Source organism: Euprymna scolopes, chromosome 6 (assembly GCF_053919585.1).
Source record: "Euprymna scolopes isolate OS-2025 chromosome 6, ASM5391958v1, whole genome shotgun sequence".
In the NCBI taxonomy this organism is placed as follows: domain Eukaryota; kingdom Metazoa; phylum Mollusca; class Cephalopoda; order Sepiida; family Sepiolidae; genus Euprymna; species Euprymna scolopes.
In genome coordinates, this window is record NC_136487.1 from 69,305,282 (window position 1) to 69,327,908 (window position 22,627).

Below are 22,627 nucleotides of genomic sequence, written 5' to 3' on the forward strand. Positions count from 1 at the left end.
CGGAAGACGCACACACAAAAAAAAAATTAAAATGAAAACAAAAATGATGGCGCATTTGGACCGTACGTGAAACTAAAATATATCTTCTAGATCTTCTGGCCAGGATCTAAGAGTAGTACCTGTTTTATTTAATGATTGCATCATGATATCGTGGGGTTTCTGTGTGTGCCGGGCGTCCATATAATGGAAATGTGTCACAGACTCCTGTAAGGATATTGGAGATAAACCGTAATAAACCAGATATATTCTGACACTACGTTAACCAGATTACCAAGATAATTATGTGTGGTCGTGGATATGACCTTAAACTATATCCGATGGTAAGGCCACAGCTTGCGGGCTTTAGGGAATGTGGAGCCAACCTTTTAATTGCTATTGCTCTCAGGTCCACTCTGACCCGGAGTGGTAGTACTTGTTAGGGTCCCAACTATGGGTTAAATAGAAACCGACTTGAAAAAAACAACAAAACTCAAATATATTCTATTAAAAAATTGTTCTTCAAAATCACTGGATTCGGCATCAAATAACCTGAAAAGGGTTGATATGCCGTAAAACAAAAACAACCGACCATAAATATTTGTACAGTTTTAACAAAAGGTTCCAATAATATTGCATCATCTCCACTCATGCTGAACGTCCACAGAATGCCTAACAGCAATATATATAGAAAAACATATAGACAGATGCCACTGTGGAATTACCACAGGTCCCAGTAATATCTTATAAATATACGATGACATTTGTCATATTTCCAATTTTTAAAAGGTACACAAAATGGCTATTATATAAAATCATACAGAAAAAAGGAAATTAATTTAAAAGATGTAGTTATATTTATTTAAGGAAATAATCATAAACAGATATGTGATAATGTATGAAAGTGATCCTGCCCAGTTAGGATTGAGGACATCCGTTGCATGGAGAGAGATGATACGAGAATGATACGATGAGTAGTGCGAGTCTTAAAGAAAGGATTATATCTGATGTCCACACATGAAAATTAACTCTGAACAACATAATGAAAGATGTGCCGAACAGGAGATTTCGTTATTTTAGTTACATTGAAAGATGCTTTGAGGTGGAACACGTATATCAAATCCGTTGCCATGGCTGCTGGGAAAATGGTGAGGTCGTTCTACCGCTGAGTTGATATCTCATTGCTGATGCAGTTCTCTGCATGTATAAGAGTCAAGTGCGTCCAAGCATGGAATACTGTTAGCACATCTAGACAGTAGCTACTAGAAGCAGCTTATCCTGCCTTGACAGAGTTCAAACAGACTTCGTCGTCTCGTCGAGGATGCCCTTTTTTCTTCACTGGAACCTCTTTCCCACAGAAGAGACTTGCGAGCCTGTCTGTTTTATCGTTATTTTGGTGATACATGTTCGTCTGAGCCCCTATCTATGGTACCCCTGGCCTGACTTTCACGAAAAACACTCGTCTAGCTGAAAACACTATCAATAATTTCCCCTACTCTTTATCTGTGCCTAAACTTATAATTAAATTCCATGAACAGAGTTTATTTCTTAGATTTGTACGACTGTGGAACTCCGTTCTGTTTTCCTGCTTTCCAACTGACTACAATATAGTCGTCTCCAAATCCAACGTGAACAAATTCTTGATGAGTCATCCCCTTAAGTTATTCGATTCATCAAATTTCCGCTAGTAACGATGAGTACAGCATGTTCCTCTTGACCACTGTACACTCATTAACCCTTTATCCTCGAGTGGCCTCCGGGTCTTGATAAGTGGTGATTATTTGTAAAAGAAAACATGCAAAAGTGTTCTAGAGTTAGAAAGTGTGAAACAGTTGAAGAAGCACGGTCAGTTGGCAGGAAAAAAAAAACGAAATATGAGAGATTTGATAAGAACGAATTTGAGGAAAAAACGTGAAAGATAAATAAGTTTGGAAGTCATTTTAAAGCGGTCCAACACATGCCATCCAGCAAAACATACGATTAATTGAATATAATTTACTTTTATTTGTTCGGTGTTTTGCTTTACATATATATATATATATATATATATATATATATATATATATATATATATATATTAAAATTTGCCTTTACATAAGCAGTGGTTTTTTGCTACACAGTCATGAGTATGTTTCGGTCTACTAGTATTTATTAACTAGAGACTTTTTCAGGCAACAACCCTTATTTTTGAAAGCGGAATTCTAAATGAAGGCTTTTTTTTTCATTTTTTTTCTTTTTGCAAACGGGGCATGAGGGTGAAGATAAAGCTACACGGAGAACAGGGTTGAATTTGGTGCGGATTTGTTAGTTTATTTGTTTTCGTATTTGTTTATTAACTTATTTATCGGTGTCTTTATTCATTCATTTTTCTGTTGGTGCTAGGGAATAGAGTTTGTAGGGTTAGTGCGTTGAGGGGATTGGGTTCTAAAAGCTAGAGCTATGCAGATGTTATCTTCAATAAAGATGAGACTCGTTTGTCTGTTGTCTACCGTCTGTCTGAGACTTTCAAGGGGCAGTATGTCTTAAAATTACCCTTTTTATGTTTATTTTAATTTAATATACTTATACTTATATCTGCGAAGAGGTTAGGAATTTATTCGGTTCTATTGACCGTTGCTTGGGTTTCCAGTAAACAGTTGAAGGGAGGGAAGGGGGTTAGAGGCGTAAGAAGAAAGAAAGAAAAGGGGAAAGGGAGATGGAATGGGGAAAAAGGAAAAAAGGGAAGACAAAGGAAGAGAGAAGAAGGAAAGGGAAAGAGAAGGTAACATCATTTAAATAGTGGTGGCTTTGTTTTATCTTACTTACACAAAATAGGTTTTTATTTGAACACCCCAATATTAATTACTATTTCATTTGTTCATTTAATGTTGATTTGTTAATTCCTGCATTTGTAAATTTATTAAAATTTTTCATAATGATAGTAATTGCAAAACTTAGAATATATGTCATTATTAAACTTATGATGGTTAAATTTTGTTTTGTTTTGTTTTGTTTTGTTTTTTTTTTGTTTTTTTTTTTTGCGGCAGCGATAATAGTTATTCAGCTAGGAGAGTGATAGGGTAAGTGTATCAGAATTTGGGGGGAATTTTTTGACACCCCTAACACGAACTGCGAATAAAATATAAAAAACTCGTAATTTCTCTGTTTAAAGTGGGTTGTTTATTTTCTTTATCGAATATACTTCCAAAATAAACTAATAAAGTTGTTTAAAAATAATAGAAATATTATTTTTATTATTTATAAAACAGTGTTTACAAAGTACAGGCGCGGCCACGCAGGGCCTTCAATGACGCCATTTTTTACGTAATGAAATCAATTGAAATTTACAAATTAAATATTTCTCAATTTTTAAACTTTAAAAATCTATCAAAAGTTTTCTAATGGTTCAATTTTTACGATATTTTCAGGATCAATGTAAAATATTATGTTCTTTCCAATAAAACAAATTTAATATTTTAGACAAACGTTTTATTGTGAAATGCACCTCCCAATTTGAAATGTTTATTAAAATTTATTGACTTACTAAAGTTGTATGTATCACAAAATAAAGATAAAAGATCAATAAATAAAATATTCAAATTTAAAGCAAAAAAAAAGAAGTGTTTTTTAGAAAGTTACCTGTAAAGTTCAACTTTTAAAACTTTGTTTTTTAAAAAATCATGTTGATTTTCTCGTATTTTTTTGTGTATGGAAGCTTATTTTAGGTTTACATAATTCACTTAATATTGGCCGATGACAACATTTTTTTCCTATTTTATCCAATGTGGTTCTTTTTTTTTCGATATTAAAAAAAAATTCCAGTCGCTAAATAAGAGGTTCAATATATTTAATCAAGAATTCATGTATTTCTTTAGGAGATTTTAAAAAAATAGAAAAGTTGTTGATCCATGGAGCTATGAGTGGTCAAAATCCATGAATGAAATTTTGTATTTCGTATGTACGGCAGCCTGGTAACAGCAGCAAACACATTCTACTCAGAGTGGAAATCAAATATTGAAAAAAAAATAGCTAAAGAAAATTAATGTTTAGCAATATATCATCAAAGGGAGAGAACCGAAGCTTTTAACCACTGTTGCAAGTTTACGTACGCGCAAACAAACCTCTGTCGTTGGAATAAGATCATTTGCTTTATATATATATATATATATATATATATATATATATATATATATATATATATATATATATATATATATTTCTCTTTTAAAAGTGGGTTGTTTATTTTCTTTGTGGATTATACTTCCAAAATAAACTATTAAATTGATATAAAAAGTAATAGAAATATTATGTTTTATTAAAAAAAAAAAACAGTAATGGAATTAATGGAATTTTACGAGTTCAGTATTTTTCAATTTTTAAACTTAAATCTACCAAAATGTTTCTATTAATTCTATTTTTACGATATTTTCAGGGTCAATGTGAAATTTTATGCTCTTTACAATAGACCGAATATAATATTATATATAACGTCATTTTTTTAATTCACCCCCACCCCATTTTGGAATATCTATTAAAAAGTAAATAATTAATGTATTCACCAAAGTTTTATATATCACAAATTGAAGATAAAAGATCAATAAATAATATATTCAAATTTAAAACAAAAAATTAGTGTTTTTAGAAATTTACCTGTATAGAACAACGTTTAAAACCTTTTTTTTTTAAATCATGTTATGTTTTTTTTGTTTTTTTTAATGAAAAATTGGTCCTTGCTCCTTTAATTGAAAAAAAATTAGGGTTTGAATTACATTTTTCGTGTAGTTATAAGCTTGGAAAAGCAGGGGGTCGAATTATTCAATAATTTTCACAAAGTTTCTGGGCGCCATTTTTAATTTTCCAATACATCGTTCTGAATGAATATGTTAATTATTACATTAATTAACAATAGAAAATGATCTACCTAGTTAGGTAGAATAGTAACTTATCTTTCCTTTAATAACATTTATTTGTTATATATTTGTTTTTTGACAACTACTTCGAAACTGTGTGTACAGTAATACAAATCCTAAAATGTAATAATTTTAATAACTATAATTTGTTTGTAGCATTTGCTTTTGGGGATTATTGAAATCGTTTCGATTTTCAAAAATGTTATCCAATCTGAGAAATTAGGTTCCAAGTTTGAAAAGAATTCTTTTTCTATTATTTTCAGTCTAAAAAAAACTACACTTTTGGACTCCATTATAAAGAATTTTGAAAAAGTTGAAGGCAATGATCCAGTTTTGACTGGCTACATATTTTATATGTTAGTTCAACATAAGTCATTTTGGAAGATATCAGAGTGGGCAACTGGAAAAAATGTAGCAAATGGTTTTCCTGTAGTTACATTTTCTAATGTCGCCAATGTTGCCAAAAGATTGAAGAACTACAGGAAATGCTTCTTCTATTCAAAGTCTGCAGAGTTTATTACTTTGCAAGAGACCTGTGCATAAACTGTTTCACCACACGTCCTATTCCTCCAGCACCACCACCAGCACCACTATTATGAGTAACCTAAACACCAGCACCACAAAAACCACATGCAATGCATCAACGCAGACAAATTAAAAAAAATTCTACATATCTTTCGAGATTTATTTTCTACATATGCAAGCTGCATAATGTGGCAACAAAGAATTTTCCACATTTGGTAAATTCAATTTGTTAATTTTTAAATGAAAAATGTAAAATTTATTCAGCATCTACAGTATTTAAGATGCCAGCAGAGTTAGGTTTTATTGCAGACTATATGACTGTGGATAAAATCCTTAACTCTGCTGCGTGTACTTTGATTTTTGACGCCACCACCTAGGATGGCGAACATATTAATAATGTTATGATTACAACGCCTGAGTCAACCCATGTCATAGCTGTCCAGAGTGTACCTGGTGGTTATGCAAAGGACTATGCAAATCACATCAATGACTGCATTAGTAAATTGGCTCAGGTACACTCTAAAGTTTTTGGTGAACCTGCAATTATCATTAAAAAAATAATTGAAAAACTTGGCTCGTGTTTGACAGACAGAGCTGCTGTCAATCACCGTAGTGTCGAGATATTGGAATTGCAATGTGAAAAGCAATTAATAGAGCTCAATTGCAAGACACATCTTTTGGAAGCAATTACAAAGGAGGTATGTCTGCAATTGAAGCATTTAGAGGATGCTAATGTTAGTGAGCTAGTCCTTAGTGGCAAGGATTGTATAGGGCATCAGATAATTATGAAAATATCTTCTCTTATATATAATAATATTTTAGGTTTTATCAAAGAGTTTAAGGATTTCTTAGGAAGTAAATTTTCGCCTAAGGAAGTTCCTAGATATAGAGGGAATAGAATTAATATAATTTTTCATTTAGCTTTGGTTTACTTTACACATAGACTTTTTATCATTTTTAAGGACTTTTAGGAATACTAAATCTTTGTGCAAAGATTTAGAAGCTGCCTCTGGGAATGAAGTAGCATTACAGGTTTTAGGTGTTTTAGGTAAGCTTCTTTCAGGTTCTTGGATGAAAACTTTTTACACATCCCTGAAAGATCAGTATACAGTCACAGATGGGATCCAGACAGTGGAAGGTGTAGTTGATAAATTAAAGATTTTAGTTGAAGATCCCACAAAAGTGGTGGAAAGCACTTTTGATTTTTTTGGGAATCCAATAGACTTAGATGAGGACTTAGGTAAATTGATGAGGCGTCCTCCTTCCCAATATTGTGACTTGTTTACGTCGATTATGAAAAAGTCTTTAGAAGCTATCATCGGTGTCATCCAAAGGCAGTATACAGTTAGTTTTGCTAGGGTAGATAAATTAAGAACGGATGCTCTGACCTCAGCTAGGTTACACACTATGGAAGCAGAAAGTGTCTTTGGTGAGTATAGTGGTAGGAAACAGTCCTCATCTACTTTAGATACGTTTACAATAAGCAATCTCATCAAAGCAAATAGAAATAAGGTTTTAGATGTTCTTCATCGTAAAAAAGTAGATGTAGAATTTCGAGATAAGTTAATAAGTTTAGCAATTAAACAGAGCACAGAAGACCGTAAAATAAATACGCAATATAAGAAAACAATAAATAAAACTGTTAGGAAAAGAATTTCAGATAAACATAGAAAACAATTAGAATAAGAATTTAAACATCTAGAAAGAAATCATCCATCTCTTCCAAATAACCTATTGATAGAGAAGTTCACAGATCATGTAGAAATTAGGGATATTTTGTTAGGCAGTATCGTAGGTAGGGGTATTTTACATATCTAGGAGGATAATAATGTATATCAAGCATTCAACAGTCTAGTAATTAGTTTTGAAAATAACAAGTATACTCTAGAATATGATAAGGAAGATGAAGTAATTGAAAAGGTTGTATCAACTAAATATGAATTAGCAGCAGACTATAAAAATAACGAATTAATTTTTATCTAAAATTTTTTTTACATCCTTGCCTTTTTTTAAAAAAACGATATTTACAAAAGAAATTTAGTTATAGTCTTAGTTGTAAAAAATCTTAGTCTTAGTAAAATTTAAAGTAATTGCTTTTTCCATTGTTTAATTCACATATATAACTGTTAATGTTAATTGTACTTATTTTCTTGTTTTAAAATTATTATACTTCCATCCAGAATTTAAAATTAGTACAAAAAATTTTAAATTAAATTTTTGTTAAAAAATATTCTGTAAACATTTTAAATCTGTTCAAGAAAAATAAGATTCTCTTAATGTATCATTTCACAAAAATTATTAAAACCCATTTATTGTTAATTCAATATGTCTGATGGAAAAATTTATTTATTTTCTTGTTAAAAAAAAATTGTAAACTTTTAATTTTTAATTTAAATCTGTCCAAGAAAATTTATATTTTCTTATTTTCTTGATTAATAAAAATTTAATGCGAACCTTTTAATCCAAATTTCAAACATCTGCTGGAAAAATTTATTTATTTTCTTGTTAAAAAAAAATTGAAAACTTTTTTATTCTGGAATTTAAATCTGTCCAAGAAAATTTATATTTTCTTGTTTAAATAAAAACATTTATACCTTTATTCTGAATTCAAAATGTACGCTGGAAATTTTTATTTATTTTCTTGTTTTAAAGACATTTTCAAAATTATTTGAGTAAAATCTTATTTACATTGAAAAATGTAAAATATAAATCCTATTTTTTTTATTTTATATTTATATATATATATATATATATATATATATATATATATATATATATATATATATATATATATATATATATATGAGAATGAACACAATTTAACGGAAAATAATTTTAATGATTAATATTCCAGAGAACAAGTAGCTTCCATGAAGAAATGCACAGTTAATTAAGTAACGTTTGGGAAATAGTTATTTTTTCCACTTACATGCTTCCATAATTAACAAAGTGAGAATTCCTTTAACATTCGGGTTCTTTAATGGACAAAAGAGTATTATCGGAGACGCAACAAGCTGTTAATCTTAGTTGAAAAATCCTTTCATTTAAAAAATACATGGATTATAATATATAATTATTGATAAATTCTCATACAGAAAGAATAGGAGAAAGCCAATCTTAGTAAAAATGGAACCGGTAAGTGATTTTTTGGCAGTTATATATTTATATAAGAATTCGACTAGCGTTTGTTTTTGGCTTTCCGTGAAAACTATCTCAAACAAAATCGAGGAAAAAAATTGTATATTTCTCGATTAAACGTTTTATGATATTAAAATTGGGTCCTTGCTCATTTTATTGAAATAAAAATTAAGGTTTGAAATTATATTTTCATTTTGTTATAAGTTTGTATACATTGGGGGTCTATTTGAACAGTCGTTTGTTATGGCGGGTCGGCTACATTTCTGATATACCTAGTGATAAGGAATTCCTCCCAGTTAATTGCTACTAATTAGCACTGATATAACTGTACTGGGGGTTATATTAATTATTTGTAAATAGTAGTACCCACGGATCTTGTGTACGTAGACGACTATGTATACACACATAGTAATATATTGATATGTTATATAACCACCCGGGGTAGATGTATATAAGTGTTACCTGGAGTTATTTTCAACGTCTATATCATATGGTGTTGTGCATCATTTATCGTTTAGATTTCGGTAACACTAAGTGAATGTGTTATATAAAGGATGTGTCGATATTGAGGTTAATAATTTTTAAAAGTTTTATTAGAGTGTTTCATTTTAGTGGAAATATAACAATTTGTTTCAGGAAGACAAAGGGTTAATGTTTTTAGTTACTGGATAATTGCGTCCTTTATTTCTTATATTTTTTATTTTATTTATCAATTAATTAATTTATTTTATTTATTAATTTATTTAATTTTTTTTATTAATTTATTAAATTTTATTTTAATTTGTTTTGTTTGTTTATTTATTTGATATGTTCAGGCCGTACAAGATGTTTTTTCTATTCTTGTTAGTATCAAGTTAACGGATAGGTAGCGAGCAGAGCAGCATGTATACCATTGAGCTGAATATTAGTTTAATATTTATGCTACGGGTGAATATTTTAAGCGAGGTTTGAGGTGAGAACGATTATCCGGGGTTAGACATGCATATGCCAAATATAAATGCTGTGGTTGATGGATGGGGTAGATTGGTTGGGATTATTAGGTATTTATAGTATCGAAGAGAATTTGTTTGCAAGTGTTGGATGTGTGTTTTTGATGCATGGTTATTCTCAGGAAAAGTGTGGTTTGGGATTTAGTGAATGTTGGACTTGAGGAGGTTAGGATGTGTAGGTGTTCAACCATCGGATATTGTATGTGAGTCGTGTTGGAGTTGAATTTATTCGGGAGTCATTTGCAAGTGAGAGATCAGATGCGATTTTTAAAGTCTGTAATTTATGGAGGTTTCCGGTTTCTTATATAAGAGTTTATCCCTATCCTTAAATTTTGTGATAAATCGTTTTTCATTTAAGCAAAGAAGGCAAGGTGAATTTAGTGACTGACAAGTTTTTGCTTTTTTTAGGATGTAGCAGTCAACAATAGGTGTCAAATTTTTACTCGTTAGAGCATTGTAGTATGTAACCAATGATGTGTTATCTCTGTAATTTAGGTTTAGGACAGAGCTTTTGTGGCCTGTGTATCTCTGTTTAAAGGTATTGCCAGTTTGACTGATGTATAATTTGCAAGTGGTGGGGCCTTCCTTGGTCCTAATATTAGCTTAATAAATTGGACATTTTTCTTTAAGGGGGCATTTGGACTTATTTATACAGTTGCATCACTTTGTTATTCTGTTCACTAAATTGTGTTCTTTGTCCTTGCTTAAAATTTGATTATTATGGTTTTTTATTATTTTTCTAAGTTATTGCCGCAACTGTAGCTCAGTTTGATGGTGTTTTCTTGAATATTTTGTGGATAATGTTGCTGGGAGGGGAGGGTGTAGTTTAATGAGATTAATACATTTTCTCCCCAAGTTGGTTTTGATCATTTGGTTGAACGGAGGGGTGAACCAAATGATTTTCCTTTTACATGTTTTTTCTAGATGTGGGTGTATTACTTGAGCATTCTATATATTCTAATTTGGTTTCCTTATATTCACTGTTAACTCGGGCTTTGCTGTAAAAATCTTTGTGTTTATTGAAGATTTCTTTGGATGAGGAGTTTGAGCTAATTCTTCTACTAATAGATCTGGGGATATGTTTAATTATATATTTAGGATGGTTAGAGAGGGGGTGGACATATAAAGGGTTACTGTTCTCTTTCCTATAGGATTCATAAGTTCCTTATATATATAATCATTGAGCATGCATTGAACATTTATTTTATTAGTTGTATTTATTCTTATGTTTTAGATACGGTCCCATGTACGTTCCCATCTGCAAGAAATTAGTATCGTCGGCTAAATTTGAATCTACCAACATTGGAAGTGTCACCGTCCATGTGAACGACGTCAAGATCATCCAGAGATCCCACGGTGATGTCATCGTAATGTCGGGATCGAAGCTGTTGAAAATGCGGCCGCGCACTCAGTCAGTTGAGATTTACGCAGGTTCGACGAAAATAGACGTCTCTTCAGAATGGGGCGTGACTTGCCACATGAAAAACTCTATATCTTTGATCTGTTCGAATCAGCAGCTCATCATGTCCAACGGAAGTATCGAGACCCGCTTGAAAGGAAAGGGACAGATAAATCTCCGTAAAGTATCTGACAAAACACACTAGGCATTTCATTGAAATCACAGTTTAATATTGCAATTTTGTTGATATGAAAATTCATTAAAACACAACAATGCACAACACTGGGATGATTCCATATTTCATTACCAGGAAGGGATACTTTATGAACCATCTCTAATCTATACTGAACTTCTTAGCTTTGTAATAGCTGTCAAATCTTTATTTGTTGCTTACTTTCATTACCACCGTGACGTAAGGAGTTACTGCGCATTAGATACAATATATACAGGAGTGTTCTAAGTAAAGAGTTGTGCAGCGAGATGTTTGTTTACATTACATTTAATTTTTGCATGTTAGTATGGAGAGCAGACTGCGGAATTGTTACGATTAGTTTCGTTTAACATTGCGACCTGTGTACGGGCAAAAAATCTTACGCCGTAATATTTTGCCTTGCTTGCTTTTTGCGGGATTTTATTTTTCTCTTTATTTTGCAAATATTACGAATTGTTTTCTTCTGTGTTATTTTGCAAATATTAATATGCTGTTCTTCTTTGCGAAATAGCTAGTCAATTAAATTACTCTGGTACACACCTTCGATAAAAGAGTATGTGTAATATATTTCAATTTTTGAAAGATGTTGTTTCATTTTATTATTTGTTTATTTATTTGCCAACAAAATGAAAAGAAAGTATAATATATTTATCATTTCATTTTTAATAAATACCTTTTTGATTTAATATTTAACAACCAAATAATACTTAACTAACAAAATGAAGAAGAAAAAATTTAATATATTTCTATTAGTTTTTTTTTTTATATAAATGCTGTTTGAGTTTATTATTTATTCATTAATAAATATAAACTAAACATAAGAAAATGGAAAAATAGTTGTAATATACTTGTTATCTAATTTTAAAGAATACTGTTTAATATTATCATTTGTTCATTAATATTTGCCAAAGAATGAGAGGAAAGTGTAATATATTTATTCCATATTAATTAATAATTAATTTTATTCTAGTATTTGTTCTATTAATTAATATTTGACAGAAAAAAAATAAAAAAAGAAAATCAGCTGTGCTATATTTTTATTCATTTTTTAAATAAATACTTTATTTTTTGTTCATTAATATTTGTCGCGAAAATGGAAAAAGGCAAAGTGTAAGATATTTATATTCTATTTTAATAAATACTAGTTGATGTAATTGTGTATTATAACAAAAATTTGAAAACAAAAATAACACGAAGTATTATTTTGGGGGCGTTAGTAATGAATGATAAAAACTATTCGAAACATTCAGCAGAACAAACAGATAAAAATACGATGACTGCAACATACCTATTTTTCAATGTTGACCCCTTAGCAGCCCTTGTTCCCGGATGGAAGTCGATTAAAAATTTTCTACATGCCTGAATATTCTATACACCAAATTAACCTAAATTCAATATACATTTCTGTAAATCAAAAGTTTGTTGAGTATATAGGTTGAGAAGTGTCCTGACACTCACACAATTCTCACTTTTATAGATATATAGATAGATAAAAACAATATATACGAATTAGATAAAATGACAGCAAAAATATTGAGTTGAGAATCATTATCCTTGCTATGTCTATCTTATATTTAATACGGTGGCATCTGAACACTGTTTCTTTCATTCTATTCCCACATGGCCATCACTTTTACTTCGGCAATCACCACAATACCGTATTTACTCTATCGCTAATATTTTAATTTAAATTTATAATAAATTTATAATAGCCTGAAGACCAAAAATAAAATGAGAGTGAATCTAATATATAACTATTTGAACTATATGTCTGTCTCCATATTTTCAAACTCTATCTCCTCCGAAACTAAAAGTCACAGAGCGACGCTAGGGACTTCAAATGATTACATTTTTACGGACCGTCCTTTTATGGGTCTTAAGCTGATTAAAATAGATTCAAGGGGTCAAAAATGGATCAAAATTGAAAAAATCCTTAAACATTTTGTACATTCATCTTAGTTTTTATTTCTTTCATTTTTACGCAGTTGGTGTACGTGTCACGTTGGTACAATGATAACGTCACTAGCATTGATTGTTACGGTTTCGATTCTAGCTAATGGCACCCAAATATATATATATATATATATATATATATATATATATATATATATATATATATATATATATATATATATATATATATATATATATATATATATATATATATATATATATATATATATATATATACTTTTGAAATCACGGCTCTATAATAATATGGACGAAATTTGGACAAATTAAAATATCATATTTAAGCGTATTTTGCGCCCGGGCAAAGCCGAGCGCCCCCACCCTCGCTAATTATGAATAAAAGCTTATCTTGAGAGTATTTTTATATATTATATAAAATACGATAATCATTGTGAGTGTTTGCCAGTTTTTATAACATGCGAGAATATGGATAAAAGTTCGATTCAAAATGCTTGTCTTCCCTTTGCAAAAAACTGTTTTCTTTTAATCCGTAGTCAAGTGTTCATTTTTAACGAGGAGGGAATAGTGTCTGAATAAAGACTGTAGCAATAAGTAACCGTTTCTAAACGTTGGATATTGAAATTCACATAAGATTTTGAAGGGGGGTATATTCTCCATTTGTGCACCAGAACGCAAGCGCACAAGGTTGTAAGCGTAATGTGCAAGTTCCGCGTGTTGGATTCCAAAGTCTGATGTTTCCTGTTTTGATAACTTCGCATCCGTTTTTTATTATTCTGTTCATAATAATAATTGGACAAAAAATACGAAACGGTAAATAAAGAAAACAAGTGAATGTGAAAAGATTACAAAAACAAACACACTTGCGTGGGAAGATGTTCACTGGAAACTATGCAAACGATTGTACTTTAAAGATGTAGATAAATGTTTTAGAGAGAAGTTGAAGACAATAGTGCAAAATAAAAGTCTGGGACGTGAAAGTCCAAACAAAGGACTCATCGAAGCAACAAAAAAAATACAGACGTTAAAATGCTACAATAAAAGGGACACTCGCGCAAAAGCTTTGATTTCGTTGTTTCTAGCTAAAAAAATGGGAGAGATAAAAGAAACTGAATTACTTTTTTTTTCAATTTTCACCTCAAACAAGGCACATCGCCACTTTGAAGTAGGGGGCTACTATCAGGGACATAAGTTGCAGGGGTATTATGAAAGGGGATGAGTTGCAAGATGTCTGTTCACATTACACTTGAACTTCTGCATGTCAGTACAGTTGGGAAAGCAGAATCCCGGAAGGGAGTTCCAAAGTCTAGCAGTTCTGGGGAATAAACTATTGGAATAGAATGCTTTCTTACACCTAGGGATCTCTACTGTGAAGGGGTGGGATTTAGCTGTTCGACGAGTTTGTCGGAGGTATTCACGTCGAGGAGGTACAAGTGCTTATAGTTTGTCAGAGCATTCTCCATTAAAGTACTTGTAGAACAGGCAGAGGGATGCAACATTTCGTCGATGGGACAGAAGTTGAAGCTTAGATGACAGTTTAGGACCTATCAGTTTGGCGACTCTCTTTTGATCCCTGTCCAGGAGTGAGAGAGAAGGAGCAGATGCACGAGCCCAAATGTGACAACAGTACTCCATACATGGGCGAATGGTGACCTTGTAGAGTTACAGGATACTTTCAAGGGTAAGTAGCTTTCTAGAAAGGTAGAGAGAGACCACCTTCTTCGTAGCAGCCTTGGCAATGCTCTCAATGTATTTATTCCAGTTCATGTTCCCTGTAAACGTTAGGCCGAGGAGTTTAAAGTAAGTACTAAGTAAATATGTAGAACTTCACAACTTACTTAAAGAAATGTGGAATATGAAGATTTCACAGAGAGAGAAACAATTGTATGAGTACTATGCACAGTTTCGCAACATCTGCCGAAAAGAAGCTGGGGCATTTAAATTTAAAGAGAGGTTTGATATTATACAACGTGTTGCATTTATGCAAATAGCTGGCATATTTGTTGTGTTGTCATCCTCCTTACCTCAGAATGTGTTTCGCAAACGCTTCTGCTCAAATATTAATAACAATTTGTTATAGTGAACATTGTCTGTTCTTTTGTTACTTCCGTTTTTTTTTTTCACATACGGACGACTGTGATAAGCAATATATCGTCCCTTCTGATTTACTTCTCTTGTCCAGCTAAATTGGCAGCACAAAGCTGAAAGTCGAAAAGAGCAGACAGTTTTACTATAACCTAATCATTAATTGAAAACATGGTTTCAGCAATAGAGATTTATCGAAAAGAAAATATTAAAGTAGTGACAAGCATAATTTTCACTACATATCCAACCAACTAAGAATGACAAATACAGAATTTTAACCAAATGTAATTCGAAGAGAATCAGATAGATATATCTACCTATCTGGGTCTCAAATAGTTACAGAGATAGCTATAGATACAGAGACAGACACCAAAGGGACATACACCATTGTTTACGGCCGAGTCAGAGACTCAACAGTTATATATATATATATATACTAGTGGGAGTACCCGGCGTTAGTACCCGGCGTTGCCCGAGTGTTTAGAGGTGCGTGTGTGCTCGGGTGGGGATACATCAAAACAAAAGAATAAGAGAAGTAATAACCTTGTTTAAATATTATGAAAAAAACAATGTTAAAACTTCTTTTAAAAAATCGAAAAAAAAAAACGAACGTAATGCAGACCAACGATGTTAAAATTTCTTAAAATCGGAAAAACAAAACCAAAAGAGAAAATGCAGATGTGATTGAACAAAAAACAAAAAACCGGATAACTTCTTAAAAAAATCTGAAAAATAAAACCAAAAAAAAAAAGCAGCGTACGTGAAAAATGGCATAAATAACTAACATATATATTAGTAAACGTATATATTCCTAATCAAACATATAATGAAAAATAGTCGAATATGGAAACACACCCATGCAACAAGATAACATCAACCGACCAGAAATACTTTGATACAGAAATAAAACCCGATTAAAGAAAGAAGATTATACAAGTTCAAATAAACTGAACGTCATAAAAATCCCATAATCTGATTCACTCTCATAAGAAATGGTTGTACCAACCTCAGGTGGTACAATACAAAATGGCCGTTATGGATCGATGGGGATGGAACCATTGAAGGGGAGATGCACCATGCATATCTCCAGTAAAAGAGTACAGAGTACTACACCATTTCAAGTTCAAAATGGATTGTTTTTCAAGTGAAAAATTAACCAACTTCAAAATGGATCAATCAACTTCAAAATAGAGCAATCAACTACAAAATAAATTAATAAATTTCAAATTGGATAACAACCTCAAAATGAGAAATAATCAACTTCAAAATGGATTAAGAAATTTTAAATTGTTATATATTTTTAGTAAATTAGTCCTTTTTTAAATTAACTTACCCCATGAGTTAGGAAATTGACTGGTCGTCGTTATTATATATATATATATATATATATATATATATATATATATATATATATATATATATATATATATATATATATATGGGGGGTTGTGTGTGATGTGAAAATTTGGATGCAAAAGAATGGACCAGGAAGTGCCTTAGAAAGGAGAATAAAATTCATGAAAAGAGGTGTTGTCTTAGTTATTGATAAATTCCCTCGTCATACTTCAATAGAAGAAGTTGCGGGAGAGGATGTATTTTCGCAATACCAAATTTTAAGACTTGCCCGCTATAGTCCTATGTTAAATCCCACTGAAAAGGTTTGGTCAGTCATTAAAGCTTACGTAGAAATAATTATTGGCAGACCCAATTGTTGGTATTTTAAGGGAGGTGGTAAAGAATTTCGCTTCAGCAAGGTAGAAGCGATGATATCCGAGGCTAGTAATAGTATTTGCACTGAAACTTGCACTAACTTCATATCTGGAATACAGAGATTTCCCCCCTGTAATTTAGTTAGATTATGTTAAATTTTAAATATATTTCTTTTGAAACGTTGATATTATTTTGTATTTCTTTGAAGTAAAAGAATAGATATTAAATTTATTTGTAGTATACTAATTCTCATTTTGAATTAACTATTCCATTTTGTAAGTTGATTATTTCTCATTTTGAAGTTGATTAATTGTTTTACTTGAAAATAAGTCCATTTTGAAGTTGATTATCATTTTGAACTTGAAATGGTATAGAATCGTAGGAAAGAGTGTTTTAAATTTCAGAGAAAAACAAGGGCCTTACATCTCCAGTAGGTTCAGGATGCAGAGATTCGAATATTATCGTGCTTTCTTTATTGTTTATACGAATAGTGCTAAATAACGTCTAAAATTATATTATTGCATTTTTTAAATATTTTATGCATACACTATTGGCTACATATATGCATATATATTTCAACTGCGATATTTTTTTTTTGAAATCTAGCCACATCAGATAGATAGTTTGAACCGGTTTCAAACGCAAACATGCAGAGTGATCAGATATCTTGAGTAAATATTTATTTACAATTTTTAATCGTTATTAAAAGCTAGTTTCAATTCTAATAGGCATGAAAATATCGTTTAGACATTACTTGCGGGGGTACCCTTTATTAAATAATATTTATATTAAAACTGAAAAAATCGAAAAAATATATTAAAACTTAAAAAATGGAATATATATATATATATATATATATATATATATATATATATATATATATATATATATATGAGTTCTAGGTTCGAACGTGTAACGACGCTACGACTATACCGACTGATCTATGATCACGTGAGCGTTTTATTTTTTCATATTTTATTCATGAATGAACGTTTTTTTGCGCATGCATGTTTGGCTAAATTGTCATGAAGGAACGATTTTTTGCTACCCAAAAAAAAAAAGAAAAGTGCCCAGTTGAGGGTGAACGAATCAATGTTTTTGGTCAATCTTTCGGTATTTGTCGTCCAGAGGTCCAAGCTTCAAAATGATACCGATCCTGTGAAAAAAATATATATTTACAATTTTTAATTGTTGTTAACAGCTGGTTGGAGTATTCAATTCTAATAGACATGAAAATCTCGTTTAGACATTACTGGCCGGGATACCCGGCGTTGCCCGGGTGTTTTGAGGTGGGGGGGGGGATAAATAAAAAAATGGAAAATAAATAATTAGCGCACGTAATAATCGTGGTGTAATATTATAACTTTTTTTTTAAATCGGAAAAACAAAAACAAAACATTAAACAGCGAATGTGATGCAAAATAAAGACTAAGTGATCGGAAAAAAACAGCGTACGTGATGGAAAAAAAGAAAAAAACGAACGAAAATGGAATAAATTACCCTTTATTACATAATATTTATATTAAAACTTAAAAAATCGAAAAAAATATATTAAAATTTAAAAATGGAAAAAATATATATATATCTGGTTTCTAGGTTCGAACGTGTTAACGACGCTGCGACTATACCGACTGATCTATGATCGCGTGAGCGTTTGATTTTTTCATATTTTATTCATGAAAGAACGTTTTTTGTGCATGCGTGTTTGGCTAAATTGTCATGAAGGAACGATTTTTTGCTACCCTCCCTGTAGAAAAGTTCCCAGTTGAGGGCGAATGAATTAATGTTTTTGGCTAATCTTTCGGTATTTGTCGTCCAGAGGTCCAAGCTTAAAAATGATATAGCGATCTTGTGAAAATCCGTCTCCTCTGGCGAAAGTTTTTGCGAGATATACATACATACATACATACATACATGCATTTAAACAGACAGGTGAGATTTTTATTATAGATTATTGGGTAATGAAGTATATTTTTTATGATGAAACGCATGTAATGACTAGAGAATAAAAAGTAACCAGATACAATTATATGTGTGAATCACTGGGAAATATTCATAGAATACTTTGCTAAAATAGCATAAAATTTCTCCTCTTCTCAATCCCATTTCCCAATTTCCTAACTGAGACTAATGGCTTCCCAGAAAAATGCCTTGAAAGCATGTAGGCAGATATATAGCCAATAATGTTTGCATAAACAAGGAATATTATAAAATATATGCATATATATATCTATATATCTATAAAAGCGAACGTGTCTGCCTGTCTGTCTGTCTGTCTGTCTGTCTGTCTGTGTGTCTGTCTGTCTGTGTACATTTCCCTACGCAATAACTCTCTCAATTTTTAGTCTATAGACTCGAAATTTGAAATACCGGGTACTGAGATTTGGGAAAATCGATGTGATGGGTGTCAGCCAGAAATTTGGCTGTTAAGGGGTCACATTTCAACGATTTGACCTTTAAGAACTCTACCAAACTCCTCCGACAATTTTGGGTCTAGACACTTGAAATTTTAGATATAGGTTCCGTGAACCTGGATCTAACTTAATAAAGTGATTTGAGCCCGAAACTATAAATGTTAAGGGGTCATAATAGGGGTCAAAGTTTAAAAAAATTAACCATTTTTTTTGTTTTTTTGCTTTTTTTGCACAGCATACACCTCCAAACACCCGAGCAACGCCGGGCACCCCTGCTAGTATATATATGCATATATATATATATATATATATATATATATATATATATATATATATATATATATTACGCACACGAGACGCTTCACTGGTTCAAGAAGTTTAACTGTGATTATAACCGAAGCATATAAAAGCATCCAGATTTTAAACGTAACAGTAATCAAAACAAATGCAAAAAAAAAAAAAAAACGAAACCAAAAGAAAAAATAGATGGGCAAGACGACTATGCGACTTCCTTGCACAGATTCGACCGAGAAATAAGAACGACAATCCGAAAAATTGAAAAATTCAAAAAAAGCTCATTAAGCAAAAACACTCTGTGCTATTTTACAATATTTGTCTGAATGAAAACATACTACCTAAATACACAATGTATATATATGCATATGTGTGTGTGTGTGTGTGTGTGTGTGTAAAGTATTTTATAGAAAAGACAAAATATAATTGGTGTATGTTGATTTATTTGTTAGTTCAATATGGAAAACATCAATGTGGAATAAGGTTTATGTATGCTCTTTATGCGTTGGCCTTTCGAAGCTTAATCGTTTTCATCAGAAGAGGATGAAGAAGCGAGGTTACATGTATGAGGAATATGACCAGAAGCCTAGGGTGAGATTAGGAGGGAAGTGTTGAAAATCATGAGATAGAAGGGAGATAATAAAAAAAAGGCGGCGAAGTGATCCGGCGGATTCATACAATTGGTTAGGAATACATTGATATAAATGAAATAAAAAATGTAAAAATAAGAAATAACTAATAATAATAAATAAGAAAAATAAGAAAATTATAAAACAATAAAATAATATATAATATTTCGACTATTATGTAAAAGTCAATTTGTGTGGGTGTGTGAGTACCTTCCTCATGTGTTCCGAAACTGCTGAGCCTATATTTTGCAAATTTCACACAAAGGTAATTCATATGTCTGGCAGTGTTCTTAGATATGTTTTGTACAGAAATACATCCGATAAGTATCGAAAATCTAAAAAAAATCCGATCTTAAAATAGTCTTTCTTCTTTTATAGATTAAAAAAAGAATTTTTACAGGTGAATATTTTACGTTACACCTGTGTAACCTTGGTTGGTGTAACTTAAAATAGCCTCTTGTAAAAATTGTTCTGTTTCATCTGTAAGAGACGAAAGACTATTTTTAAGATCGTCAAGCCCTAATATCAGCTGACGTGATAATGTAAAGAAACACAGACGGAATTTGATGAACGACATTATCATTAATATTTTATTTATTTTATTTATTATTATTTTAATTATTTTATCTATTTTTTTTTTTTGTTTTACGAATAAGTCCACCGAGCTTATTCCTCGTAATATATAATAATCCATAGTGGATTGATTCTATAATAATACATACGATATCATGTTTAAGCGTATTGTATGACCTGGAAACGCTGGGCGCCCAGCTAGTAAATATATAAAATAAAAAAATAATTAGAAATATGAAATTCATATATATATATATATATATATATATATGTGTGTGTGTGTGTGTGTGTGTGTGTGTGTGTGTGTGTGTGTGTGTGTTGCCTTAGTTTTGATACTTTCTTATTCCACATGGCTGCGTATAAATATTTACTTCAGAAATATTTTCGTACGCCATTTTCTTTCATAAGTCATAATAATCTATACCCCGAAGTTTCCTGCCATCCCTGTCAGTATTTCAACTCGTTTCTTCGTCTCGTGTTCGTCCAGTTTACGCTTTTTCTTTTCCCCTCCGCAACCTGGCAAAAAAATTCCACTACCATCACCACCACCCTCTCTCACGTCTTCGCCATCCACAACTCGTCATGTAACATTCATTTTTGCCCTGCTCAAAAATAAAAAAATAAAAATCATATCTCACGCTTGCATTCCCGGCGTCGGAACATCTGCCCGACGAGATCTCGTCGGCCGTGACCAGCACGAGATCTGCATGGATGAACGCGCGCAATGTTAATGGCCCTCACCAAAAACAGTGTACTTGCTTACCATTTATTTTCATTACATTTATCTCCTCTCGTTGGCGATCATCAGCCCGCTGGAGTGTGCATTTACCTGGAATTTTGTTACTACTTCAATCCCCTTTTCAGTCTCATACCTTCGTCTGATATATCTTAACATTCCGTCTGCCTACATACATATATCGCATATATCATTTTTAAATAATGTACGCTAGCAAAAACATACACTTCTCGTGATAGATTCATTACACCGAGATGCTCTTGAACCTTTTAATAAGTACAAGAAGATATGACCCCCAAATACTCCAAAGCAATCATAGACATTCTTTTATAGTGAAAATAAATGATCATGTCATGTTTGACGGGTATTATACAAACAGTGCTGATTTTTAGGAAACGTTACTTGCAGTTTCTTGTTTTATTTAATAAAAGAGAACCCTGCAACATCCGACCATCTTCCCATTTTTGTTTCCTGGATTTCTGACCAAGATCAAAGTGTAGTATCTGTTCTAATGCTGAATTTCATTTTTTAGTTTCGGTTAATGGAGAAGAAATCCTTCATGACTGACATATTTTTTTTAATTTTTGTTACTATTCTGTTACTAGCCAGAGTGCCCCTTTGGGAGGAACTGATTTTCCCCACCCCCACATTAAAACCGACCTTATGTCTAACTCTGCCCTTGCGGGGAGGCAAATAAACAAAAAAAAAAGAACAACATCCGTCAATCTTCAAGCATTCCTTGTCGAACTCAGAAATCTCTACGGAATTCATGTAAAGCCGGGAGGGGGGGTCTCTTGACACCAAAGGCAACAGAGTGTAAGCCATTGTCAAGATGCATTTTTCTATGTTGGTTGAGGTATAGGTTTTTATCCAATTCAATTCTAAGAGATCCACCTCCCCAGACGTAGCCTTCTCACCTTTTGATCCGAACTCTTTGTTATTTGTTATATTAATTCTTTTATCTGTCAGTAATAGCTGTTATATTTGTTTTGGTAGTCGCTGTAGAGTTGGTATCTCCCTTTGTCTATCTCTTTTTCTTCATAACATTTTGCATCTATCTCTTCTTTGGTGTGAACAACGATTTTAGCAACAGGGAAATTGTTATGTCTCTTTGTATGGTTGTACAGTTT

General features: G+C 31.6%; 1 protein-coding gene across 1 annotated transcript in view; it reads left to right on the plus strand.

Moving 5' to 3' along the window:
* LOC145278316 (uncharacterized) overlaps positions 1-12,037 on the plus strand; it is a 29,024-nt gene extending 16,987 nt beyond the window's left edge. The window contains exon 2 of the mRNA XM_080130608.1: positions 10,752-12,037. Within this exon, the coding sequence (XP_079986734.1) occupies positions 10,752-11,121 (370 nt within the window). The 3' untranslated portion in view covers positions 11,122-12,037. The remainder of the gene's footprint in view (positions 1-10,751) is intronic.
* Positions 12,038-22,627: the final 10,590 nt, after the last annotated feature.